We start from the raw sequence: 27,799 nt of genomic DNA, 5'->3' as shown, positions 1-27,799 counted from the left end.
GTGGCGGGGCGGGGCGAACGGCGCGGCCGGATTCATTCCTGTGGGGCGCGGGGCATGGAGGAGCTGTGCGGCTGCAGGCGGAGCAGGCCGGCCCGGGCGGCGGCGCGGACAACGGTTTCAATTTAAGGGGGGCGGCCCGAGCCCGAGCGGCCAGCGGCGGTGGGGAGGACCAGCCCCCGGGCAGGTAGTGGTGGCGGCGGGGGCCTGCCGGAGCCCGGGCTGCGGCCTGAGGCGCCCGCGGGGAGGCCTGGGCGGGAAGGGGAAGGAGGGCGCCCCCGGCAGCGGGCGGCGGGCCGGAGGCCCCCAGCTTCGGCGGCCCGGCGGGCGAGGGTCGTGGTCGCTCGGGGAAGGGGCGGCCGGGCTCCGGAGAAGGTGGCGGTGAAGGTTACAGAGGGGCGCGGGGTCTGGGGGAACCTGCGATCCCTTGCGGGGTTGGGGGGGGGGGAATCAAAATGGGGCGGGTGAAGTTAGAGAGAAGGCGGCCGGATTTCCTGAGAGCTTCGAGTAGTTTTAAAGGAAAGCGAACCTTGTCGGGCGAGGGCTTTGGCGTTGGCTGGCCGCGGTTTGTCGTGGCCGACCTTTTTGTTCCTTCTCGAAACCCATTCTGGCCATAGCGAGGCCTTCAGTCTCGCGCCCTTGGCTCGCTCCCCTCTGCAGATGTGAGGAAGAGAAACAGTTCTGAACCCGCGTCCCTCGCCGCTTTCGGGTGCACTCTCCCTGGGCGTGTGCAAAGCAAAAACTAGAACAATGCTGGGCTGCTCTGGAGGCGAGAAAACCCGGTCGCCTGTAGTGTTTCAGCTTACCGTATATAGAAAAGAAACTGCCTCCCACCAAACCAAAACATTTGGGTCTGTGTGTAACCTTTTTGTAGTCTTTCCCACCGTGTTTTGGTGGCTTGAGTTGTCCCTTAAGTATGGGATTATCCGGCCCCCTCCCTCCCCCAGGAGTAGAAATTAAGAAAACCTAAACAGTGTTTTTGCCTTTACCTATGGAAAACTCACAAATCCCCCCCCCCTTTTTTTCTTCCTTTTCCTAGTTTGGTGCTCTGGTTTTCAGATGTTGGAAGGCAGTAAGACAGAACACACTCTCCGTGGTTTTATGTCCGTTTGGAGTGCCGTGATTAACATTGAACTTTGGTTCCTGTAACTCTTGCCTGTGTCCGTAGAGTTAGGCTGGGGCTTTGCTTTGAAGGATAAAAAAAAAAAAGCGCAGCCAGCTCAACCGGACATAAATGGATCTAAAGACCGCAGTGTTTAACGCAGCTCGGGATGGCAAACTCCGGCTTCTCACCAAGTTGTTGGCAAGCAAATCCAAAGAGGAGGTTTCCTCCTTGATCTCCGAAAAAACGAATGGGGCCACGCCACTCCTGATGGCCGCCAGGTACGGGCACCTTGACATGGTGGAATTCCTCCTAGAGCAGTGCAGTGCCTGCATAGAGGTCGGGGGCTCCGTCAATTTTGATGGCGAAACCATCGAGGGGGCCCCGCCGTTGTGGGCCGCCTCTGCCGCGGGACATCTGAAGGTGGTTCAGTCTTTGTTAAATCATGGAGCGTCCGTCAACAACACCACTTTGACCAATTCAACCCCTCTCCGAGCCGCCTGTTTCGATGGCCATTTGGAAATAGTAAAGTACCTTGTGGAACACAAAGCCGATTTGGAAGTATCAAACCGCCACGGGCATACGTGCCTGATGATTTCCTGTTACAAAGGACACAAAGAGATTGCGCAGTATTTACTCGAAAAGGGGGCAGACGTTAATAGAAAAAGTGTCAAAGGTGAGTGCAGCCTCTTCGTTTCTGTGTTTTAAGTGTTTACCATCGTTTTCAGGAAGCTGGATGCATCACTGTAAACAGTGGGCGTTGAGTCAGCCCACATTGCCAGACCTGTTCCGGCTAGGTGTCCCTTCCAGCGTAACCTTGTTGGTTGTTTCTCTGATGTTTGAGAATACGCTGAATGAGTGTGATAACAAGCCCTCAGTCGCTGTGTTAAGTAGCATTTTCCGTCTCTTATTTGGAGTACTCTCCAATTCCTGGGTTCCCCAGACTTACAGGGGATGTTAGTGACAGTTGACCTGAGCCTTTAGGCTTGTGTTCAGTCTACTTGAGAATATACTTCAAGGTAACATATTTTTTTTAGCCTAGATTGTTTTGTTTTTTGTTTTCTGTTTTTGTTTTTTAAAGAACGCCGGTGTAGTAGAAACTACTATATTTAGTGACTCATTGTCTTGTGTCTTGGGTAGGCATTTCATTTGTTATTTTGTCAGGGAAGGCCAGGCCACACTGACCTGGAAGGATTAATGTCAGTGGAAAAAGAAAATCTGTCCCCTTCTTCTCTTAATTTATTGTGTGGCCAATAGAAAACCCTTTCACGTTGAGCATGTATTAAATATAGCGAGAGAGAAAACAGATTTTAAAATATGCTACAAAACTGAGCACAGAACAAGGCGTGGATTTGTTGGCTAGCAACAGTGTCAACACCTTTGTGGAAAAGAAGGGCTCAGGTTCACAACTGTGTGTAATTTTCAGGGATGTAATAAACCTAAAGCAGCAAATGATAGTTGTGAAGCTTTTTTTTTTCCCCTAAACTCTCCAAGACAGCTGTTTTGATAGCGTATTTTGATGCTTGGAACCTTTTTTTTTTCCCCTTCAGCATGTTTGTTTATACAATAGCAAAGTGATTCACAGCGAAATTTAAAAAAAAAACTATTAAAACTTAAAAGGAGATTACACACATGGAACGAAAAATTCAAACAATTCAAATTGATTTCCAGTGTTTACAATGAGAAAGAAGTCTGATTTCTAGACCTCCAGCCCCCTGCAGCCTCTGTTTGTAAGCACTCTCCCTGTTTTTGTGTGTTCTAGATATAGTCTGTGCGATGACAGTATACTTGTCTATGTCTCTTCCTCCCTCTTTCCCTTCTGTTAGTTGATGCATATTATTTTGTTGTTGTTGTTGTTTTTAAACCTTAAATTATCTTGGACGTCATTCAGCTCCAACACACAGAACTGCCTCATTCTGTTTCATGGCTACACAGTATTTCATTGTATCAATATACATAATTTATCTAGGCCCTATTGATGGACAGTTAGGTCACATCCAATATAAGCAGAGATTCTGTGAATATTCTTAAACAAAAGTGTGGCTTTGCACACTATGTGAGAATAGCTGTATTATAAATACTTATAAATGGAATTGCTGAATCAAAGGGTGCATTTATCATTGTGGGAGCCTCTGATTGCCTTTTGGAGAGCCTACACCACACAATTAAGGGACACTACATAGTTATTGGACATAATTCACTGAAATTAGTATGATCTTTTTAAAAAAGGCAGGCTCACTGATTTTCTGTAAATTTTTTTTGTCAGAGAAAGTATAAAAATCTCACAAAATTCCACTTATAGACAATCCTTTTGAAAAATATTTCTGAATTTATCATAGAGATACATGTAATTTTATTATATATGCTCTTCTTCTGTAACCCTTTTTTAGCTTAATAAATAATATCTGTAATGTCACTAATTACAGCCTTTTAATTTCAGTAGCTGCATACTCTCCTAATGGAGGGTTATCTTCTGTCTTTTCAGTAGGATAAAAAATGTTCCTGTAGACATTCTTTCTTACCCTTTTTTTCATTTGTTCTTGCTTGTCTTTGAGGTGGGTTGTTGGCTCAAATGACAGCATGACATTTTTGTTTGTTTTCAACACATTCTTTTAAAGAAAGCCTGTTTTAAGAGGACACTTACTGCTTACGTGACCAGGTTACCATGGGAAATGCTTTGAAATCGTAAGTAGCTGAGAGAGGGTTAAAAGGTATGGCTGCTTGGGGCGCCTGGGTGGCTCAGTTGGTTGGGCCACCCGACTTCTGTTCAGGTCATGGTCTCCCTGTGAGTTCGAGCCCCACAGCTCAGAGCCTGGAGCCTACTTCTAATTTTGTGTCTCCCTCTCTCTGCCCAGGCCCCCCCCCCAATAAATAAAATAAATAAACATCAAAAACAAAAGGTATGGCTGCTTGTTTAGGCTTGTTGGATTTGTTGTTTCTTTCGTTTGGGTTTTTTATTCATTAGCCTAATAATACACAGATTGTTAAACTTACATATTTAAGTAAAATTGTTTTAAACCCTTAGGTCATTGGAGAGATGAGTCCTGGTACTGTTTCCCTTATGTATGGTTTTCAGAGGTTCTTTGTCTACTTCTGGAGACAGAATGTGTGAGACACCTGTGCCCTAAGCAGATCACATTTGTGTGAGCATTTTCCCCTAGTAAACTGAGTGGTATCTCCCTTGATTACCTTTGCTCTTTCGGAAGAAGGTTCCTTTTATCACCATTATCACATAGCTTTGCATGTGAGGACATGTATGCTGCCTCTTTTGGTCAAATGATCTAATTCTAGAGTTGTTTTTTCCTGCTGTATCAGTATCTACCACTTGTGGCTTTTACAAAAAATTACACTTACCATGAGAAAATAATTTTGTACCAAAAATTATTTTCAGATAGCCTCCTTTATACATATATATGTATGTATGTGTATATACACGTATATATATATATATATATATATATATACACATATATGTGTACATATACATGTACACATATATGTATATATATATACACACACACACACATATACATACAAATACAGTATTTTAAAAATATATATAACGTGTATCACTTTGTGTGCATTGCTTTTACCTGTCATGGTGTCTTTTAATTTCAACAGTGATTTTTTTTTAAGTTTACTTATTTATTTTGAGAGAGAGAGAGAGAGAGAGAGAGGGTGAAATGGCATAAGTGGGGGAGGGTCAGAGAGAGAGAGAGGGAGAGAGAGACTCTCAAGCAGACTCTGCACTGTCAGCATGGAGCCCAATGCGGGGCTTGAACTCATGAAACTGAGATCGTGACCTGAGCCGAAACCAAGTCAGATGCTTAATCTGCTGAGCCACCCACACACCCCTTGACAGCGATTCTTAATGAAAATTGGGGGCTGATTAAAGTATATATGTACCCTCCCCCACTCTGATCCTGAAGCTTCCATTCCTTGATAATCACTCTCTTACTGACTCTAGATTGTTTTATGGGTTAATGCATAATAAAAAAGCAGGAACCAGTTGAATCTAAGGGGAACATTGGAGAAGGATCTATGTGATAGAACATCAAGAAAGGATTCTGCCCCCCTCCCCCCATTTTTCCTCCTGTCCAAAAAGTGGAAAAGACTGGTGAGACTAGGGATAAAATAGAATAATTTCTTAGGAAATTGTGTGTGTTCACTGTTGGAAATGGTTCTGAAGAAAAAAGACACTGGCAGATTATGCTTGGTCTGCCTAAATACAAAAAGCACATGACCTCTACGTTCCATTGTATTCCATTGTTTTTTTTTGCAGTCACGCTGTCTTCTATTTGATACATGGTAATATTCTATTCGCAACCAACTCGTTACCTCTGGAGACAGTGGGTTCTTTCTTTTCCCCTGGCATTCAGAAAGGAGAAAAACTTTGAAATATTTAGAAATACTTCTCCATTTTAACACAGCATTTGATGTTTGAAACAGGAGAGCGGGTTGCCATGTAGAGCCGTAGACCACAAATCAGAAGTGATTGAACAAGCCCGTGTCAGAGTGATCACATTTCAGCCCTTCACGGTTATGGTCATCTTTGGCTTGCTTTGTTTTTCCTTTTTTTTTTATGTTCTCGTTGTTCAGTTCAGAATAGGGCCTGTAGTACAGTTAGGTGCGCCCTTCAGTTCTGCTTTTACGCCCTGATTTGATTGGGGAATTGAGCAGCTGAAAGTGATTGGAATGCCTCAGAGCAGAAGAGCTTCTCTGAGTCGGGACTGGGGACACTGGTCCTAGCAGGATCCTCATGCTATCCTCATGCATGGCTTAATCTTTTTAAATACCCAAGGTAAGTAGGTTAATTGGTAATAAGATAATCACTGAGTTTTCTGTAGGCAAGGCATTGTGCTGGACATTGTGGGAGGCTCTGAGAAGACACAGGACGTCACATTTGCCAACTGCTAACGGGTTAGTATAAGTCCACGCTGGTGGATTTTAGAAGAATGGGATCTTCATGGAGACGCCGAACTGGGCCTTGAAAGGATTGTTGGGGTTCATATCTCTAGAATGCATTTGGTACAGTTTTATGGTGTGAGGAAGGGCACATTGAGAGATCTGCTTGGAGGGTCCAAGAATTGGAAAAGGCATATTTGGACCAAAGGGCGCTCAGGGCTAGATTGAAGTCTAGATAAAGGAGTTTGATTTTATTCTTTATGTAGAGGTAAGGCAGTGGAAAGTTTGCGGCTGGTGTTTGTATCCATGTGTTAGAAAGAGAGCCTGGCCTGTAGTGGGTATTTGGTAAATGAGTTTGTTGAATGACTGCTGGATGTAAGAGAAAAAGGATTATACGCTCCTTGTTGGCAGGGACTGTTGTGTTTTTCTTTCACTATGGAAATAAATACACACATGGAGACATGAAATAAGAAATGAAGACCGTAATTGTGAAAAAAGAGCAGTACAGGTGGGTCTCCAGGGGATTTCTTTCTCCTCTCCTTTGTTTTCTGCAGTAGTTTAAAGCAAACCCTAGGCATATTATATTAGTTCTGTCCCATAGGATAGGCATTTTGGGGTCTAGATGTATTTCAGTCAAGAAAATCTGAAAAAAGAAATCTTACTGTTTTTTTTCTTGTTTTTTTTTTTTTCACTCACTGTAGCTGCAAAATTATTTTAGATCAGAAAATCTGCCCCGTAAATTAAGAACTGTTGATATTAAGGTAAAGGACCAAGAGGATACCCCTTGTCACCTAGGTAGTTTATTTCCCTGTACTTCAGGACTCTCTGAGACTGTTGGAAGTAGTTCTATTTTCTTTCTTGACTTTGAATATTCTTCTCAGCTATTGGTTCACCTCAACACACCTACTTCCAGAGAAGAGGTGAAGAGAGGGGCATCAAATTTCATTCTGTTTTGTGGCGTTTCTGTGTTCATTCTGATTTCATAATAGTGAAAAACAACAACTTACTAGTTGAATTCATTCACATTTGAATCCCAGAGCATCAAGTTGCTCCCTTGAGTGGTTCCACGTTCATTCTTGCCCTCTTGTGTCCCTGAGCGTACGTCTCTGTATCCGCAGGGAGACTTGATATCCTCCTTGGAGAAGCGAAGCTGCAGAAAAATGTGTAGATGGAGCCCAGTGGGGAGATAGCCATCGTGTTCCTCTGCGCCTGGAGATTGGATTTTGAACTGTAAATCCTCACAAGTGAACCGAAGTTGGAGAAAATAAGTAGATCCTGAACACTACTGCTCTTTTAGGGCTATTGGCAGCGAGTTGAGCTTAAGGCTGAGGTTAAGTTTTACTTCTTGACCTTTGGGTACAAGTGGGACTGTCACCAAGTCTGTTTTTATCAGATTTTCCTAGATTAAAAAGTGTTTAAAACAAAATTCAGGAAGCCTCTGGCATTCTAGAGACGTATGCTCCTGAGACATTAGGAAGGTATGTGATGGAAGGTAGAGGTGGGGACCGGCCCAGGTAAAGAAGCCATGTGGGTGCAAATCTGAGGAAGACAAGTCTCTTCCTTTTGTCCCCCACTGTTAGGAAGAATGGCCAGGAAAGGGAGTTTGAATGAGTCTCAATTGTAATGTTGATGTTTTCATCAACTGACATTGTGTAATTTTCATCACATTACACTACTGTTGATTGCTTTTAGTCTGGATTCCTAAGCTCAGGTTGTCTTAGCCTTGAAATTGCACCTGATGTCAAGACCCTCCTAGGCACTTCTGATTCCCTTTCAGTCATAAGAATTCATCTTACTTCTGGATGCAGATGTTTTTAGCATTGAACTTGTTGGAAGCTCAAGGACCTGTGTCGTTAAATTTCCATATGCTTCGAACTCAGCGCCTTATACACAGGATTTATGAAGGGAGGGCACATGGTAACCTTGGCACAGTTTGTCCTTGATTCTGTTTTGATTCCTTTTTTTTTTTTTCTTCAAACTCCTGTTCTCAGGTATCTCTGGTGTTAGCATAAACATGGGGAAGGGAAACATCCTGAGCAGAGGAACTTTCTAGTGCCCCTTAGATACCCTGAAGTGTTTCTCTCTACTCCTTCTTACCTCTTCCCTTAGCACATACCATTTAGTTATTCCAGGAATAAAATACTTGGAATCAGCCTTGTTCTGCAGCTGAGTCGCAGGCCCCCTCCCCTCCTTTGCAAGTGAGCCTCTCACGGTCCCAGCCACACAACTGAAGAAGAGTGGATGGCAGGCACAGTAGGCAAAGAGCAGCGGTGAGAATTGTTCTTGTGCATTTCCAGTAAGTCTGTTACAGTTAGAGACCCTTTAATTGCTGTTTCTAAAAGTCAGAAGTTTTTACCAAAAACGCAAGTACTTTGATCTTAAGACAGCTTTGAGACGTACTGTTCGCCCATTTAAGTGTGTATTCACAGAGTTGTGTGGTCATCACCACAACTACCTTTTCATCCTCCACCCGCCAAAACCCATATCCAGTCATACTCACTGCATCCCCTCTCCTCTCCCACCCCAAGTGCAGAAACCTTAGGCAGTCACTAATCTTTCTGTCCTCTAGGGACGTAGGCCTGCTACGGACATTTCATATAAATGGAGTCCTAATATGTGGTCTTTTATGATTTGCTTCTTTCCCTTAGCATATTGTTTTCAAGGCTTGTCCATTTTGTAGCATGTTCTTTTTATTGCTGGATAACCCCTTGTGTAGATAGACCACATTTCTCCATTTATCAGTTAATGGGCATTTGAATTGGTTCTACTTTTTAGCTATTAGGATAAGAATGCTGATAAGAATATTCATGTACAAGTTTTTGTGTGGATGTATGCTTTCATTTTTCTTAGGCATATATGGAGGAGTGGAATTGCTGGGTCACATGGCAACTCTGTTAACCTTTTAAGGAACAGCTAAACTATTGTCCAAGTGGCTGTACCGTTTTACATTCCTGTCAACAGCCTAGGAGAGTTCCAGTTGTCCACACCCTCTCCAATGTTTGTTACTACTATTTTTTCTTTTGGAGGGGGGAATAACCATCTCAGTGGGTGTGAAGTGGTATCTCATTGTGGTTTTGATTTTGATTTCACGTGATGATGTTCACCATTGTGTGCTTTTCATGTGCTTATTGGCCATTTGTTTATCTTCTTTGGACAGGTGTCTTTGTTTGCACGTTTTAAAATTGGGTTATCTTTTTATTACTGAGTTGTAAGAGTAATTTATGTATTATGAACGCAAGTCTTTTATCAGATATTTGATTTGCAAATATTTTCTCCTATTCTGTAGGTTGTTTTTCACTTTGTTCTTTTTCTTTTTTTTTTAAACTTTTTTAACGTTTATTTATTTTTTTGAGACAGAGAGAGACAGAGCATGAACGGGGGAGGGTCAAAGAGAGAGGGAGACACAGAATCGGAAACAGGCTCCAGGCTCTGAGCTGTCGGCACAGAGCCTGACGCGGGGCTCGAACTCACAGACCGTGAGAACATGACCTGAGCCGAAGTTGATGCTTAACTAAGCCACCCATCACTTTGTTCTTTTTCTAAGTAAATTTAATTTTTTAAAGAAAATGAGAGAAGTTAAGAGTAATGGAAAGGGAGTCAGGTATACCATTAAAATAAGAGGAACAAGTGAAATGAGTACTTATAACAAACTTAATTTTTTTTTTTTTTTGTAAAAACTGAAGTGATTATAAAATGTCTCTCCCTCCCATTCCTTTTTCCTTCCTTCCTTTCTTTTTATTGAAGTATAGTTGACAGAACATTGTATTTGTTTCAGGTGTACAACATAGTGATTTGAGTAATAACGTACGCAGTGTTCATCATAGTGAGTGTGGTTACCATCTGTCACCACGCCATGTTACTACAGTATTATCGTCTGTATTCCCTGTGCTGTACTCTGTATCCCCATGACTTACTTATTTTATAACTGGAAGTTTGTACCTATTAATCCCCCTTAGCTATCTTGCCCATCCCCCCTTGCACCCTCCCTCTGGAAACCACCTATGTTTATGAGTTGCTGTTTTGGTTTGTTCATTTTGTTTTTTAGATTCCACATACAAGTGAAATCATATGATCTGTGTCTTTTGCTGTCTCACTTACTTCACTTACCATCCCTTTTGTCCCATCCATGTTGTCACAGATGGCAAGATTTCATTCTTTTATGTAGTTGAATATTACTCCATTGTGTGTGTGTGTGTGTGTGTATACACACAGATGCACACGCACACGCACCATGTCGTCTTTATCTGTTTATCTGTCGATGGACGCTCAGGTTGTTTCCATATCTTGGCTGTTGTAAACAGTGCTGCCATAAACATAGGGGTTTATGTATCTTTTCGAATTAGTGTTTTTGTTTCCACAGTGGCTGTACCAGTTTATGTTGGTGTTTTCACTCTTCTGATAGGTATTATTCACAGCAATTTGGATTTTATTTTACAAACTGATTTCTTAAATATTCACCTTGTAGATCACTTAGATTTGACTTAAACTAGAAAATTGTTAAGAATACACTGCAGGGTTTACTGATATCCTTTATTACAAAGGAAAGTTTCTGAGGGTCAAACGGTGTAATCTAGTCATAGAACACACCCTTTTCCTGCTGTGGCATAGAATTTTCTCATTCACGCGTAAGGTGGAGTGGAGATATTCGTTTTTCTGTGTGGTGTGAAATAGGGCTGTGACCTAACCCTCCTTTTCAACTTCTCTTCATGTGTCTTTTTTTTTTTAATGTTTATTTATTTTTGAGAGACAGAGACCTAGTGCGAGTGGGGGAGGGGCAGAGAGAGAGGGAGACAGAACGTGAAGCAGGCTTCAGGCTCCAAACTGTCAGCACAGAGCCCGATGCGGAGGTCAAACTTGTGAACTGTGAAATCATCACTTGAGCTGAAGTCGGATGCTGAACCGACTAAGCCACCCAGGAACCCCCCTTTTTATTTTTTAATGTTTATTTATTTTGAGAGAGAGCACAGTGTGGGAGGTGTAGAGAGAGAAGGAAAGAGAGACTCTCAAGCAGGCTCTGTGCTGCCAGTGCAGAACCCATCACGGGGCTTGAACCTATCAACCATGAGATCATGACCTGATCCGAAATCAAGAGTTGGATGCTTAACCGTCTGAGCCACCAAGGTGCCCCTTCTCTTTGTATTTCTTGATATCATTACTAGATGTGTTAGTTTAATGGCAGACACCTATATGACAAACAGGAAAATAAGATTTCTCTTCTGTTTTGAAAATAAGATTCCTCCTCTGTTTCCCTGGCTCTCATAGTAGCAAAGACCAGCAGCGTAGGCATCACTTAGATCCACCCTGGATCACCTGAATCAGAATCTGCATTTTACTGCGATCCAGTGGTGATTGTGCACGTTAAAGCTTGAGAAGCACAACTTTATTTGACTAAAACACATACACACAAAACTTGAACTGTGTGAGAACTTTACAAAACAGCAAAATCTCTTCAATTGATATTGTTAGAAAAAGCAGTTTATAGTAGACATTTTGTATTGGTAAAACATTGTATAGCCCTTACGAGAACATTTTTGTTTCAATAAAAATAGAAATTGGGAGTGGTTTAGGAACTGACTTAATTCTGATCCTGGAGAGCCTAAGTAATCTTATTCAAATGGAGATAGTTATAAATTCTGTGTTGAAGTTCTTGTATGATTTAAGTCGTTAGTTGATTGGTAACAATCTCATGCAGACAATCACTTATTTATTGTTTAGTCAAGCCCAAAACATCTGGTGTGGAGCCAGGGAACTGTTAGGGCTCCAACTAGTTATTACTCAAAATACTAGTTTGTTTTTGGATTACTTATTTTAGGAAAATCTTGACCCCTTCGGTAGGCACCTCAACTTTCACAGTGGAGTGTAGTCTCATGTGCCTGCTATCACAAGATTACAGGTCTCTAGAATTAACAGCAGCCAAGATTGGCGCTTGTAGAAAGGTCTTCTTGAGAAATACTGCCATAATTTTTGTTTTTTGTTTTATTAAGTTTTTATTTTAATTCCAGTATAGCTAACATACAGTGTTACATTAGTGTCGGGTGTACAACATAGTGATTCAGCACTTCCACACATTACCCCGTCCCGGTGCTCCTCACGGCAAGTGTGCCCCTCAGTCCCCATCACCTATTTCACCCATCCCCCGAGCCCACCTCCCTTTGGTGACCAAGCGTGCGCACCTCTGTCTCCTTCCCTTAGTGTCCATCCCAGAAGCCTCTCAACGAGTAGGGCTACCTTTTATTCTTCCAGATTCTTCGCACTGTTTCTATGTTCAGTTATAGGGCTGAAAAGTAATACATTTAAGATCATACTGTGTTAACTTTCTGCATAAATACTTTAACTGAATTAACACTTGGACTGTTAGCTTGATTTTTAAGAAATGGCCTTTTAACAGACATGCCTTTTGAGAAATCATAAGCATTTTCCATAATGAATTCAGTGTCAGAAGTTTTATTTTTTCTTCAAATGAACATGTTCTGAGTCAGGCATTGAGAATTATATAATACAATGTTTATATTCTTTCTTTTTTTTTCTTTAGTTAAAGGTAAATTAAATTTCAATGCTAAATATCCCTAATTTCATCTAAGGTGCCTGGTAATATTAGTATTTATTTTTGAACCTTGTGTTCTATTTTTAATTGGCTTTCTTACTCTGAGGACACAAAATTAAGACCTTATGAGGTAGAGATCGCGAATCTTGTGTATTATGGAAGCATTTTTTTTTTAAGTTTATTTTTGAGAGAGAGCATGTGTGCATGAATGGGGCGGGGTGGGGGGAGAGAGAATTCCCAAGCAGGCTGCATACTGCACACTGTCAGCATGGAGCTTGACTCAGGGCTTGAACTCACAAACCGTGAGATCATGACCGAAGCTGAAATCAAGATCAGATGTGTAATCGACTGAGCTATCCAGATGTCCCTGGAAACATTTTTTTTTTTTTTCAACGTTTTTTTTTTATTTATTTTTGGGACAGAGAGAGACAGAGCATGAACGGGGGAGGGGCAGAAAGAGAGGGAGACACAGAATTGGAAACAGGCTCCAGGCTCTGAGCCATCAGCCCAGAGCCTGACGCGGGGCTCGAACTCATGGACCGCGAGATCGTGACCTGGCTGAAGTCGGACGCCCAACTGACTGCGCCACCCAGGCGCCCCTGGAAACATTTTTAAGAGGCACATAACCCAGGGAAAATGCTTCAGTTGAATATTTAGTATTGCTTGGCACATGATGTTATACACCAAGAGTTTGTCATTAATAAACCTAGCAAAAATTAAATACAATTTTATTGGTCTTTGATGTATAATTTAGCAGAGGTTAGTCATCAGGACATAGTTAACTTGATTTTTAAATTCAACTTGTTAGATATTTTTCACAAGAACTTGCGTTTAATACTGAAAGCATCTCTCTCGAACGAAACAATAGGGCAAGGTATATATCATAAATATAGCAGATAACTGATCAACATTTTATAAAATGCATAGAGAAAGTCAGACTAATAGTCCCAGAAACTGGAACGTAAATAGACTTGTCATAAAAGAAAATAAAGTTTGTGAACAGACATGGGAAAATGCTCTGTGTCTCTAGGTATAGAAGTAATATAAATTAAAATTCGAAAATTCATTCTAGTAGCAGAAAGAATACTATAAAAGTGGAACTTTTATTTTATTAAAAAAAAAGTTTTTTTTTTCAATGTTTATTTTTGAGAGAGAGAAAGAGAGAGAGAGCGAGAGAGAGACAGAATCTGAAGCAGGCTCCAGGCTGTGAGCTGTCAGCACAGAGCCTGACCTGAGGCTCGAACCCACAAACCGTGAGATCATATCCTGAGCCGAAGTCAGACACTTAACCAGCTGAGCCACCCAGGCGCCTCCTATAAAAGTAGAACTTTTAAAAGATTGTCTAATTACTTTGGAATGAATTAAAGATGTATTTTAAGCTTTCACACATTTGTGATTCTATTTTAAATTAGACATTACTTTTTTTGTCATTTAGTTATTGAGGTATAATTTTATACAATAAAACTCATCTTTTTTAGGAAATAGTTCCGTAAGTTTTGATACACATACACTGTAGCTTGCCCACCAGTATAGTAAAGGTAGAACAAGGGTTCCTTCATGCCCCTTTGCAGTTAGCCCCTCTCAATCTGGCCCCTGGCAGTCACTGGTCTGTTATCTGTCCTTACAGGCTTTTAGGTACTAATTGTAATAGTGAAAATCCTGAAGCTCTGCAGACATCCATTGACGGGAGGTGTTTGTGTTAACTTGGTTCATGCCTCCTTGCTTGAACTCACCATAGAGCCATTAATAGTGATCGCGTAGTATCCATGGAGTTCATGTGGACCATGTACCTACCGGTAGCCCATCGTGACAAAATGACAGATGTAGGAGAAAAGCAGGAAACAGTTGTAAATAGACTGATTAGAACTTTATCAAAACATCTATGTAGAAAGACTTGGAGACTTCAGACAAAAATTATAGTTGCTTTAAAATTACGCTTTTTTTTTTTTTTTTTTTGCCTCTTCTAAACTTTTGAGTCAAGGTCTAGACTATAATTCAGAAACATTTTTTTCAGGGCTTTTAGGACATGAAGCTGTGGTGGTCATATACATAACTTGTTAGAGTAATTAAGATTTCTCTCCTGAGATTTTACTTTTTAAGCTTACTTTATCCTAAGTTTGAATCACTTTTTGTGATACCAGCTATTAAAAATTTAAGAATCTTTGGGGCGCCTGGGTGGCTCAGTCAGTTAAACGTTCAACTCTTAATTCTGGCTCAGGTCATGGCCCCAGGGTCATGGGATTGAGCCCCGTGTTGGGCTCCACGCTGAGTGTGGAGTTGCTTAAGATCCTCTCCCCCTCTCCCCTTCCTCCCTTCCCCCCCTTCCCTCCTTCCTCCCTTCCCTTTCCCCCACTTGTGCACTCTCTATCCCAAAATAAATAATAAATATTTTTTAAATGTTCATTTATTTTTAAGAGAGAGGGATAGAGTGTGAGCGGGGGAGGGGTAGAGAGAGAAGGAGACACAGAATCTGAAGCAGGCTCCAGGCTCTGAGCTGTCGTCACAGAGCTCGACGCAGGGCTTGAACCCACCAACTGCAAGATGGTGACCTGAGCCAAAGTTGGATGCTTAACAACTGAGCCACCCAGGAGCCCCAATAAATAAACATTTTTCAAAAATTTAAGAATCTTACCTTAGCCTTAGCAGTGTGCTAACTGCTAGCTGGGATACAAAGGAAATGTTACATGGGGTCTGTATACTTTAGGAATAGACTGTTAAGGTAGGAAAACCGGTTTGTGTGGCAGTAATACTGTACTATTAGAAGATATGACATAATATTATAATAGCCCATGTAGTAGGGTTACCTACCAGGATAAGTGATACATTTATTCACTAGGCATTCTCAAAATGACAAATCGATGTGGTATAAACAAGATGGCCTCTTTGGGCAGCTGAAGTTTCTGTTGAAACTTGAAGGACAAGAAGTTAAAATGGTAAAGAAGGAAGAGTGTATTACAGGGAAATGAAAAGCCGAGGCATGGACACGAGTGGGATTGTCCCCCGTGCTGGGAGGGACACTTAAGACAGAGTGACAGGAAGCAGAAGTGGGGTCTCTGCCATGTGAATGATTGATAATGTCTTTTGTTTTTTTTTTTTTAATTTTTTTTTCAACGTTTATTTATTTTTGGGACAGAGAGAGACAGAGCATGAACGGGGGAGGGGCAGAGAGAGAGGGAGACACAGGATCGGAAACAGGCTCCAGGCTCTGAGCCATCAGCCCAGAGCCTGACGCGGGGCTCGAACTCACGGACCGCGAGATCGTGACCTGGCTGAAGTCGGACGCTTAACCGACTGCGCCACCCAGGTGCCCCGATAATGTCTTTTGAATGAGAGTGTTGACCAACTATGGCCCGGGGGTCAAATCCTGCCCACCTCCTGTTTTTGCACTGCCTGAGAGCTAAGATGTTTTACCTTTTAATGGTTGGAAACAAATTTAATGAAGAAGAATATTTTATGACTCATGACAATGCCATGAAAGTCATATTTCAGTGCCCATAAGTACATTTTTGTTGGAAACCAGCCGTCCCCATTCATGTAACGTATGGTCCCTGGATACTTCTTGACATGGCAGAGTCGAGTGGCTACAACAGAGACCTTACAGCTTGCAAAACCTAAAAATAACTGTCGAGCCCTTTATAGAAGAAGTTTGCCAGCTCCTGGCAAGATTCACAGTGCAGCATTCGTATTGGACGTGCTGATAAATGAGGCTGGAGAAGTAGGGTAGGGTAAAATCCACTCCTCATAGTGTGTCTTACGTGTGTTACCACTAACCAAGATTCAGCTTTACTTCACATGTTTTTTCTAAAACTATGGATTTCTTCCTTGTTGTCCTCCCACCCTGCACAGATAGTGCCTTGAGAATCAGTGCTGTGGGATTCTTCAAGCCATCTTAAAGATTTTCAGCTGTTTCTTTAGAGGAAGCATGAAGGGTGTTGAGCTGGAAAGTAACATGATCAGTGGAGTTTCATTAGGAGGTTTGGCTTGTGTTAGATAAAACTTACTCATCAGATTTGAGGATGACTAGCATTTAAAATATGACCCCAGGAATGAGCAGAGCACTACAGTGGTGATTGGGAGGCATGGGTGTGTGTTCTATTACTAATGTCTCTGTTTTCTATTTGTAGAATAAGTGTTTTCTCTGCCTGCATAGTTATGGATGTAAGATGACAAGGGGGCAACAGTTGATACATAACATTTAGGAAAATAAAAAATGCTGTGCTGCCGTATGGATACTGTTTTCTTCTCTGATGTCTGCTTTTTATTATTTGCTTCTGCTTTCTCTGGGTTTAATTTACTGTTTTTCTCCTTTACTTTCTTGAGATGGAAGTGTGGCCATCTTTTTAAAGCCTTTCTTCTTTTCTAACATGTACCTTTGAGCACAATTTCAGCCATATCCCACCAGATCAATTACTTAAGGTTTTTGTTCTCATCCAGTTACAAATATTTTCAGTTTTTCCATTGGGATTTCTTCCTTGACCTGTAGGTTATTTAGAAGTATATATTTAAAATTTCAAATACATGGAGATTTTTCTAGCGTTTTGTTGGTGTTGGTGTGTGTGTGTGTGTGTGTGTGTGTTTGATATCTAACTTGCATTGTGAACTTAGAACATAATCAGGGATATCAGTCCCTTGACATTTCTGTGTGACTCTCTTTATGGCCAGAATGTGGTTGGTGTTTCTATTTTTCCCTATATCCTTGGAAGAAAATGGTATTCTACAGGTGTTGAGTCCAGTGTTCATTTATGTATGTCTGTTAAATCATGTTTGTTAATTGTGTTCAAAATCTTCTATATCCTTACCAGTTTTGGTCTTCTGTACTGAGAAGTGTGTTCAGGTGTACTTGCCTGATTGTGCATTTGCCCGATTCTCCTTGGAGTTCTGTTGATTCTTTGCTCTATATAATTCAAACCTATGTTCTTAACTCAAAAGAAGTTTAGAATTACAGTATCTTTATGTTGTTTTGAATTTTATATCCTTATAAAATATTTCCCTTTATCTCTAATTAGCCATGCTTTTTGCCTTAACGTCTGCTTAGTTAGCATCTGCTTAGTCCTTTATTTATTTTTTTAACATTTATTTATTTTTTGAGAGAGTGTGAGTGGTAGAAGGGCAGAGAGAGAGGGAGTCACAGATTCAGAAGCAAGCTCCAGGCTCTGAGCTTTCAGCACAGAACCTGATGCAGGGCTCGAACTCAATGAACCGCGAGATCACAACCTGAGCCAAAGTCGGCTGCTTAACTGACTGAGCAGGCACCCCAGTCCTGTATTTTAATATCACCCAGCTTCCTTATAGTTACTTTTTGCATAGGGTATAAATTTTTTTCCCTTTTTTTCCTCTTTAGCCTTTTTCTGCCCTTATATTGAAGGTTGTGTCTCCTGTAAGCAGCATGTAGTTGAGTTTCATGTATTTGTATTTTCAGTCTGACATTTTATGTCTTTTAATGGGAACATTTCGTTTGCTTGCTTTTAATGTAATTACTAACATATTTGGATTTTAATCTCTATTTTCTGATTTTTATTTGTCCTATCTGGTTTGTGTTCTTTGTTTCTCATTTTTTTGTCTGAATTCTTTTTTTCTTACTTCATTTTCTTTCTCTATATTAGAGACTACATAATAATGACATGCTGCATATCCGCTGTTATTTTATGGATTACTGTACTACCTTGACTTACCAAAGGAATAACATAAATTTCTTTTTTATTTTATTTATTTCTTTTTTCATTTTTCAAATTTACATCCAAGTTGGTTAGCACATTGTGCAATAATGATTTCAGGAGTAGAATCCGGTGATTCATCCATTAACGTATAACACCCAGTGTTCATCCCAACAAGTGTCCTCCTTAATGCCCCTTGCCCATTTAGCTCATGGGCCCCCCCACAACCCCTCCAGCAAACCTTAGTTTGTTCTCTATATTTAAGAGTCTCTTCTGTTTTGTCCTCCTCCCTGTATTTATATTATTTTTGCTTCTCTTTCCCTTATGTTCATCTGTTTTGTATCTTAAATTCCACATATGAGTGAAGTCCTATGCTATTTGTCTTTCTCTGACTAATTTCCCTTAGCATAATACCCTCTAGTTCCATCCACGTAGCTGCAAATGGCAAGATTTCATTCTTTATGATTGCTAAGTAATAACTCCATTGAATATATATACACTGCATTTTTATCCATTCATCCGTCGATGGACATTTGGGCTCTTCCCATGCTTTGGCTATTGTCAGTAGTGCTGCTATAAACATGGGGGTGCATGTGCCCCTTCGAAACATCACACCTGTATCCCTTGGATAAATACCTAGTAGTGCAATTGCTGGGTCGTAGGGTAGTTCTGTTTTTAATTTTTTGAGGAACCTCCATCCTGTTTTCCACAGTGGCTGCACCAATTTACATTCCCACCAAACAGTCCACGAGAGTTCCTTTTCTTCACCGAAGCTTGTTATTTCTTGTCTTTTTGATACTAGCCATTCTCACAGATGTGATGTGGTATCTCAGTGTGGTTTTGATTTGTATTTCTCTGATGATGAGTGATGTCGAGCTTTTTTTCATGTGTCTGTTAGCCATCTTGATGCCTTCTTTAGAAAAGTGTCTATTCAAGGAATAACATAAATTTCTGATTTTACCTCTATCCGAGCCTTGCAAACATGTTTAGAATAGTTGAACTCCACTTACCCTCCTTTTATGCTGTTGCTGTGAAGCATTTCATTGCTCTGTATGCATTTCAAGCCCTACAAAGCACTGTTCTTTCCAAAGTCTCTATTTCTTACGTATTTATCCCTTTTATTGATGCTTCTGTCCATATCTCGATGCTTCCATGTGGCTCATCTTTCTTTTGCCTAGAGAGAACACCCCGTAGTATTTAGGTCTGCTGGTCATAAGTACCTTGGTTTTTCTCTTTTCGTTCTTGCCTGAACCAGTGCTTCATTTCACATTTATTCTTGGTGTGGGTGTAAAATTCGAGTTGGCGCTTCCCTTCCTTCAGTGCTTTTAAGATACCATTCTGTTGACTCCCAAGTTCCTATTCCCCAGGAGGGCTTGGCTCTCAGCCTAGCGGCTCTTTTGCAGGTGGTTTCCACCTGTGCTCTGGTTGTAACGTTTCTCTCTTTGCCTTCGCACTGGGCAGTTTTGCTGTAGTGAGCCGGGAGGTGATATTCTTTGTATTTCTCTGTCTTGGTATTTGTAAGACTTCCTAAATTTGTGGTTAGTACTTCATCAGCTTCAGGAAATTCTCAGACTTTAGCTGTTTAAGTATTGCTTTGGGCCCATTTTCTTCCTCTAGAATTCTGGCTTTCAGGTTGTTAACCCTCTGACATCGTCTCTCACTGTCCCTGCTTTGCCAGCCTGTCCCCTCCATGCTGCTTTCTGTATATTTTCACCTCACTTATTGTCCAGTCCCTCAGTCTCTCTTCAGCTGTATGTAATCTGCTTTTAAAGCCACCCACTGAGGTTTTCAGTTCTAGAACATCCGTTTTGTTCCTTTTTTGTAGTTTCCACTTTTCTAATTCTCAGAAATGTTTTTTAATCTCTCATACTTTGCGAAGCATAATTATTATTCTGAGGTCTGTGTCTGATAACTATATTATCTGGATCTTCTGTTGGGCCTATCAGCTCTTATTTGTCTTGGTTTTGTGTTGCAGTTCCTTTGATTGGATACTTAACATTATATATAAAGAGTATAAAAAAAAATTTGAGCTATAGCAAATAGACAATATCTTCTCTAATTACTATTTGTATTTGCTTCTGGCTTTTGACTAGTTTAACTAGCAATCCCGAATTTCCTTAATTCAGTATCAACACTATCTTAAATTGGATTTAGGTTCCTCCAGTACCTGGTTTGTTTGCAGTTTGCCTTAACTGCTAGGGTGCAGCCCTTCAGAGCTATGACTCAGAGTGTACGGTGAGGGGGGAAGGGGTGCAGGGAGCAGTTCAAAGTTCCCTTCTTAGTGGGTTCTGGACTCTGGTTTTCTCCCCTGGCTCTGCCAAGTTGTCAGAAGCTCCACTCAGTTTTTTACTAGCTGCTGCTTCCAGAATTGGTAGAGGCCACTGGGGGAAGCTTCCCCAAATCCTGGACTTCTCTAATTTTCTTTCTGCTCCCGGATGTTGTCCACTTTTTAGCTCTTTGCTAAATCAAACAGATTTTTAAAAATAAATTTTTCAGCTTTTCTAGTTCTTACCGGGAAGATTGATCATACTCTGCCATTACTAGATGTGAAACTCTTCTGTATGTTTTTTATTTTTAAAAGTCATCTTTTTCAGTCTATGGTGTATTTCAGTACAGCAATCCAGTTAATTAAGAAAATGACTTCTCACAATCTAAAATTCTGATCAAGAATATGTCAATATGTTTTAAAAGAACACAGTAAAATTCTAAGTCAATTCAGACAAAAAAAAAAAAAGAAAATGACTTCTCTTGCATTGTTTATTTTTTTTTAAGTTTATTTATTTTGAGAGAGACACATATGGCACGAGTAGGGGAGGGGCAGAGAGAGAGGGAGACAGAGAATCCCAAGCAGGCTGTGGGCTGTCCACAGGGAGCCCAACACAGCACCCGAACTCACGAAACCGAGAGACCATGACCTGAGCCTAAACCAAGAGTCGGATGCTTAACTGACTGAGCCACCTGGTGCCCCTCTTGCATTCTTATTCTTGATTTTATATGACTCTGAATGGAGAAAAATGCCATTGAAACCTTATATTTCCCTTATATTGTCTCTTTCTTAGAGGAAAAAAGTACCATTAGGGATTTTTAATTTTAAAAGTTTTAAAAATACATTTAGTAGTAGCTGTGTTTTTTAATGGAGATTATTTTGAACAAATGAACGTTAGTAGTCAGAAGCTCTGGGCTCTCTGAGTGCTTGGTTATATACACATTGCTAAAACATGCCATCAGGCACCATTCCATTGTGGACCTTTGGAATCTTGAGTCAGAATAAATATGTGCAGATAATCATGTAATTCCTGTAGGTATCATGGAAGAATAAACAGGATAAGCCTGTGGAAAGATTAAAGTCCTAATGTGTCATAACTTGCTTTTTGGAATTTTAGTTAATAGATCTGTTATGTGAAGTATTCAAGTTTAAACCAGTGTTTAGTACACCTGCTGTGTCAGCATCCCCCCACCCTGAGTCGGCCTCCCCCCATGTCTGGAGGTGAGTCAGCATACCATTGTAATCATGGCTAAGATGTATTGCGGTGACATAATGAAGGGTGTGCAGCTGGATCCTAAGGGGGGAGGCACAGGTGGGGTCGAGAGGAATCTTTGCAGGCTTTTTTCGCTGTCTCCTTGTCGTAAGAGGTCACACACAGCAGTTTTCTGCCCAGGGAACCCCATTAGAGACTCAGAGCCCAGGGGTTTTCTTGGAGGCTAGTCACATAGGCACCCTTTGCGGAAATACCCCAAATTCCAGGCTCTCAGAAGGAAAGCAGGTATTCAGCATAAACTATATTATCAATACAAACAGGAAGCCACCCTTATCATTTAAGGAGGGTTTTCTGAACTCTTCACCAGATGAGTTCTCAGGTGTCAGCTGACGGCTGTCCCTTAGCAAGCAGCTAGTTCTTTTTGAGGATAACCAGTCTCTGCCAGCTATGTTAACTCTTTTCTGCACATGTGCCTGAAATGACTCACTGTTGAAATTTTTTGCAAACACCATGTAGAAATACCAAAGGTCTGTGTGATAATTTTTGTTATGATAACTGGTAAAATGTTTGGCATTGAACTCGGGCAACTGAAATACTTCGGTGGTTGTATTGTCTTAATACGTTGCGTACAGGCTTTTACGACATGTGCCTGTTGTCCGTTTTAATCCACGTGTGGGAAGAACAAGACCGCGTCAGAACATTTAGTACATCTGAAAAAAATGTTTAAAAAATTAAATTACCATGGGAAGTAATCCATTATGAAAGGACACTTCAGATGTCTCTTTTAAACTTCATATCGAACCACCCACATATTTTTTTCAGATTTTAGTGGACTTGTTTTTCTTACGGGAGCTGAGGAAAGTACTTTGTCACCGAGGATTTTGACTAAGACAGCTTACCTCCCCATTTGACAATCAAATATTGAAAGACATAATTTCTGACTACTATTAGAATCAAACTAGAGGATCTTAGATATCATGGATTCAATTTCTTGTTTTTAAATGTGGAAGCTGACCCAGAAAGTTAAGTGACTGCAGAGTTGAATAGCTGGTTAATTTCATTTCATCACTTTTGAGTCAAAGAATATGCACTTGAAAACATTATTTAAAAAACCCAAGAGGCCATGGATTAATTTTGAATTTCATTTAGTGACTTGGATGATCCTTTCATGCCTAATTTGGTCATATAGTCACCAAACTTAACAAGTGTTTATTTAACTTCCAGTGTGTGTCAGACACTAGTTTTAGGTGCCGGGATAATTTTTTCTCGTGTGTAGTCAAATTAATGTCCCACAAAGGGCGGCCTGGGACTGCCTGCTTCTCTTTAGGTTCCTCATGTGTTCCCTTGTACCCTGGTCCCTCAAAATCTGTTATCTCTTTCTTTCCTCTCCTTAAGGTAATACTGCATTGCACGATTGCGCGGAATCTGGAAGTTTGGACATCATGAAGATGCTTCTCATGTATTGTGCCAAGATGGAAAAGGATGGTTATGGAATGACTCCCCTTCTCTCAGCAAGTGTTACTGGTCACACAAATATTGTGGATTTTCTGACTCACCATGCACAGACGAGCAAGACAGAACGGATCAATGCTCTGGAGCTTCTGGGAGCTACATTTGTAGACAAAAAAAGAGATCTGCTTGGGGCCTTGAAATACTGGAAAAAGGCCATGAACATGAGGTACAGTGATAGGACTAATATAATTAGCAAGCCAGTACCACAGACACTGATAATGGCTTACGATTATGCCAAGGAGGTAAACAGTACAGAGGAACTAGAAGGTCTTATTGCTGACCCCGATGAGATGAGAATGCAGGCACTATTGATTAGAGAGCGCATTCTTGGCCCTTCACATCCCGATACCTCTTACTATATTAGATACAGAGGCGCAGTCTATGCGGACTCTGGAAACTTCAAACGATGCATCAACCTGTGGAAGTATGCTTTGGATATGCAGCAGAACAATTTGGACCCTTTAAGCCCAATGACCGCCAGCAGCTTGTTGTCTTTTGCAGAACTGTTCTCTTTTATGCTGCAGGATCGGGCTAAAGGCCTGCTGGGCACCACTGTTACATTTGACGATCTTATGGGCATACTGTGCAAAAGTGTCCTTGAAATAGAGCGAGCCATCAAACAAACTCAGTGTCCGGCCGACCCATTACAGTTAAATAAGGCTCTTTCCATTATTTTGCACTTGATTTGCTTATTAGAAAAAGTTCCTTGTACTCTAGAACAGGACCATTTCAAAAAGCAGACGATATACAGGTTTCTGAAGCTGCATCCGAGGGGAAAGAATAACTTTAGCCCTCTTCATCTGGCCGTGGACAAGAATACCACGTGTGTGGGGCGGTACCCTGTTTGTAAATTCCCATCTCTGCAAGTGACTGCCATACTGATCGAATGCGGTGCTGATGTGAACGTCAGAGACTCCGATGACAACAGTCCCCTGCACATCGCTGCTCTCAACAACCATCCAGACATCATGAATCTCCTTATTAAATCAGGTGCACATTTTGATGCCACAAACCTGCACAAACAAACTGCTAGCGACTTGCTGGATGAGAAGGAAATAGCTAAAAATTTGATCCAGCCCATAAACCATACCACCCTGCAGTGTCTCGCTGCTCGTGTCATAGTGAATCATAGAATATATTACAAAGGGCACATTCCAGAGAAGCTGGAGACCTTTGTTTCGCTTCATAGATGATGACCGGACTGTATGTTCTGCACTGTCAAAGCACGAATCGGTAACAGTTGTTTCATAAACGAGCACTGTTGTGATGACACCAGCATTCACTTAGCTTGATCTCCTCGTGCTCTCATTGGCTAAAGCATTAGAAGCATCCGATTGACAGGATTGGTTTCCCAGTATTTAATATAAATATACCATATAATATATTGTTGGTGAATTATTGAGAAATGTAATGTCCTCTTCAAATTTCTAAAATTGTCTGCCAAAGGCTTACCTGTTCTGGTTTTGTTTGCTGTTGGGTGTTTGGGACAGAGTTCACCGTTTTTCAGTGGTGTCTTTATACTTTACTGGTTTGTGAATTTTATACAATCGAAAAATCTTTCTTTTTCCTGCTTCTTCCTTCTCTTCTCCAAGCTTCTTCCCCGTTTCCGCTTCCTTTGTTTTCCTAACCATTTCTACTTCAGAGTTTTTCCCCCCCTTACGGACCCATGCTAGGTCATACACCCTCTCCGGACCTGTTAACCATTTGCAGTTACCATAAGTGCTTTATCTTCTCTATGCACCGGCTTAAACTTGACTGTTGTATGTTAGCACATTTTCTATGCAGCAGTTGGTCAACTTCGACTCAAAACACTGTTAAGTTTCGTTACAAAGTTCATTTTATGAAAGTGGTACTCTCTGTAGCATGAGTTTTTAGAGCTACAGGTTAGCTACCCGAGCTCAAGCTCTTTTGTTTCTTTGTTTTTTTTTTCTCTTTTTCTTCACTTCTGAGGTTTCTCTCTCTACTCCACTGAAATTATCGTGTGCTAAATTTGGGAAACAAATCTATTCTAACTCATTAACCCAGTTGAAATTTAGGTCTGTCATCTTAATATATCATGCAGTACAAGGAAGAATCTTTATAAAGCGACCCACCTTTCATGCTGCGCCAGCATTGGCCCGCTTGTGCTGATGATGTGATTAGGTGTAGAGCATTTGCTTAAATTTAACCTCAAAGTTTATCATACAGCTTTAATGAGTCACATTGACATAATTCAGCACTTGAACTGCAGATCACTTTTAGTTACCAAAAGAGCTAAAGCATGTCAGTGGCATGATGCTTGCCAAGCCAGATCTAGGCATCTAGGATAATTAAGGTATTTTAGTATGCAATTTACTGCCCTAGTATCAGAGGTCAGTAGAGTGTCCATTCTTTCTTTCTTCCAGCCTAAGTATACCTTTAAAGATACCTTGCATGAATTACTTTGGTCTCAGTTATTTGTCACTGTAGTTAAACACAAAGGTTGCAGTGCTTTCTATATTCCCTTACTGAAAGTTAGCTTTGCTCTGCTTTTCTTTTTTTATGTGTCGTTTTTTTTGTTCGTTTGTTTTCTGCGAACAGCTTTGCTAACACCACCACACACAGAAAGGGCTCTTTTAAGAAACGATAAGTGAAAAGTATTAAAAAAAAAAAAAAGATTCAGGTAATTCTCATTCAGCACTTTATTGTTATTCAGAATGAAATTTATGATGGCACATTTGCCCTGCAAATGTCTTAATGAAATTGTTCTGAATAAAAAAGCTCCTCATTTGTTGGAGAAAAACTCAAGTTTACCTGTGAGTCGAATGAGCTGGATCACTTGGGTTTTTGCTTCCATTTTATTCTGAGGGTTTGATGTAATGGTATTTAAGGAGTCATCACTGCAAAGAATCACATTAGGTTGATTTCATCTTTATTCAGTACAAAACTCACAATGAACAGTAGTAAGTAAAAAAGCATTAGACTTACTTTCTGATTAAATAATTGAGGTTTAATTTTTTTTTTTTTTTAAGATATCTTCACTAGGTTGTGAATTGAATTTCACCATTGAAAAGGGTGAATGGGATATAAATGGTCACTCTCTAGCCTTTCGATGAAGAGATTTTAAAACCATATTTACCACGGACAAATTTGATGGGATATTTGAGCTGCCACATGTATTAGTAATTTATGATTTAGACAAATATGCTAGAACTCTCAGACATCAGTATTTTGAAATCATTTGCCTCTGACCTTGTGGTATAAGAATTATATATGCATGAGCTACTTTTTTTAAAAAGGGAAACTTTGTAAGTACAGTAAATCTACACCAGTAGATCTCAGTAATTTGGGGGTAAATGATGAGCAATTGGATTTTTAAGTGATTTAACATTTTCCCCTCTTTTTTGGGAGGGGATAAGAGGGCTTACGTGCTCGTATAGTAACACACACCTCACTGTACTTTATAGGTGAACTTGAATCATACAACTTTAGTGGAACTAAGGATTTCTTGACGTAGCCTTTTCCACCACTAAATATTGATCACTTAGAACAGTTCTTCGGCTTTGAGAACTGAAATGCCTTATTTCAGTTTAGGGTACAGTTCTCTGTTCGCCATCTAATGCTGTTCGGAGCTCTTGAAAAATCCGTTAGTTTGATAGCTGAGAATGGTCCATGATTTCATTCTGGAGGAGGTTGGTTAAGAAACGTGACCTTGGACACCGTTAAGGCCTTTGTCTGAAAGTATTCTCACAGTCATTCTTGACTGAATTAAAAAAATACTTAAATTTGTGTTCCTTTTTTTTAACCACAAATGAGTACTTTAATACTTGATGAGCTAATTGTACTCATGGGATTCGAACTAAACTATACTGTAACATGGTGATGTTGACTGGGGTTTGTAAGTTTTGGTGACATTTCTGTACAAATGCCCTGTAAGGCCTGCTGAATTTCCAATGTTCCGCTCTTGATCATTCCTGGAAGAGAAATGGTCATTTTACTCAGATTATTAGATACCAGTCTACTTTATAAAGACAAGTGGATTATAGGTTTAAAAAAGAGTCATTTTCTTACCCATAAATCTGACATGGGCATAAAACCCAAATCAGCAAAAACTAACATGGTGCCCATGACGACTTTGAAGTTAAGCAATTGCTCACTGACAAAGTGACTACCTTAACATGTAATATCTTAGAGACCCCGCAGCTACTGTGACTTGGGAAAATTCTTTAAATTTGTATGTGAAAAAGTAGCTCTTTAAAATCATTTTGCCCCGCTGAAACCTTAGGTTGAATTTTACAGGTAAAATAATCCTTGTAATTATCAGAATTGTGGGAACCAGATGAGATAACCATTTTCTCGCGTAATGTGACGGCAGCATTCTTGCATGGAACTTTAACCATTTTAGAGTTAGATCCTAGAGAAACTAATTGGTCGTCATCCTTTCTCTTCTCTCTTTTTTCTTTTCTTTTTTTTTCTTTTTGCCCTCATATATCACTAAACAACTAGTTTCTCCCTTTTGTCACTTCCCATTGCGTATTTTTCAGAAGAAGTACTGTATTCAGATGCCAGCCAATAAGTTGTCACATAATGGAAAATGATATGCCACAACATTCATTGTAAGGTTTAATAAAATTAAATTTGCACCAAA

At 40.5% G+C, this 27,799-nt stretch overlaps 1 protein-coding gene across 2 annotated transcripts; it reads left to right on the top strand.

Annotated features, from left to right (window-relative positions):
• Position 1: 1 nt before the first annotated feature.
• On the top strand, positions 2 to 27,799 carry FEM1C (fem-1 homolog C). 2 transcript variants are annotated; one of them, XM_030316803.1, is made up of 3 exons: positions 2 to 184; positions 1,037 to 1,775; positions 23,077 to 27,799. In XM_030316803.1, exons 2-3 carry the CDS (start codon positions 1,232 to 1,234, stop codon positions 24,384 to 24,386), a joined length of 1,854 nt encoding a protein of 617 aa, XP_030172663.1. In that variant the 5' UTR covers positions 2 to 184; positions 1,037 to 1,231; the 3' UTR covers positions 24,387 to 27,799. The 2 variants fall into 2 exon arrangements, with proteins under 2 accessions (XP_030172663.1, XP_030172670.1); XM_030316810.1 differs by having other exon boundaries at positions 2 to 187.

The sequence above is a fragment of the Lynx canadensis genome, chromosome A1 (assembly GCF_007474595.2).
Source record: "Lynx canadensis isolate LIC74 chromosome A1, mLynCan4.pri.v2, whole genome shotgun sequence".
NCBI classification, from domain to species: domain Eukaryota; kingdom Metazoa; phylum Chordata; class Mammalia; order Carnivora; family Felidae; genus Lynx; species Lynx canadensis.
Note: the sequence above shows the minus strand (reverse complement) of the source record. Positions and strands in the feature narration are given on the sequence as shown.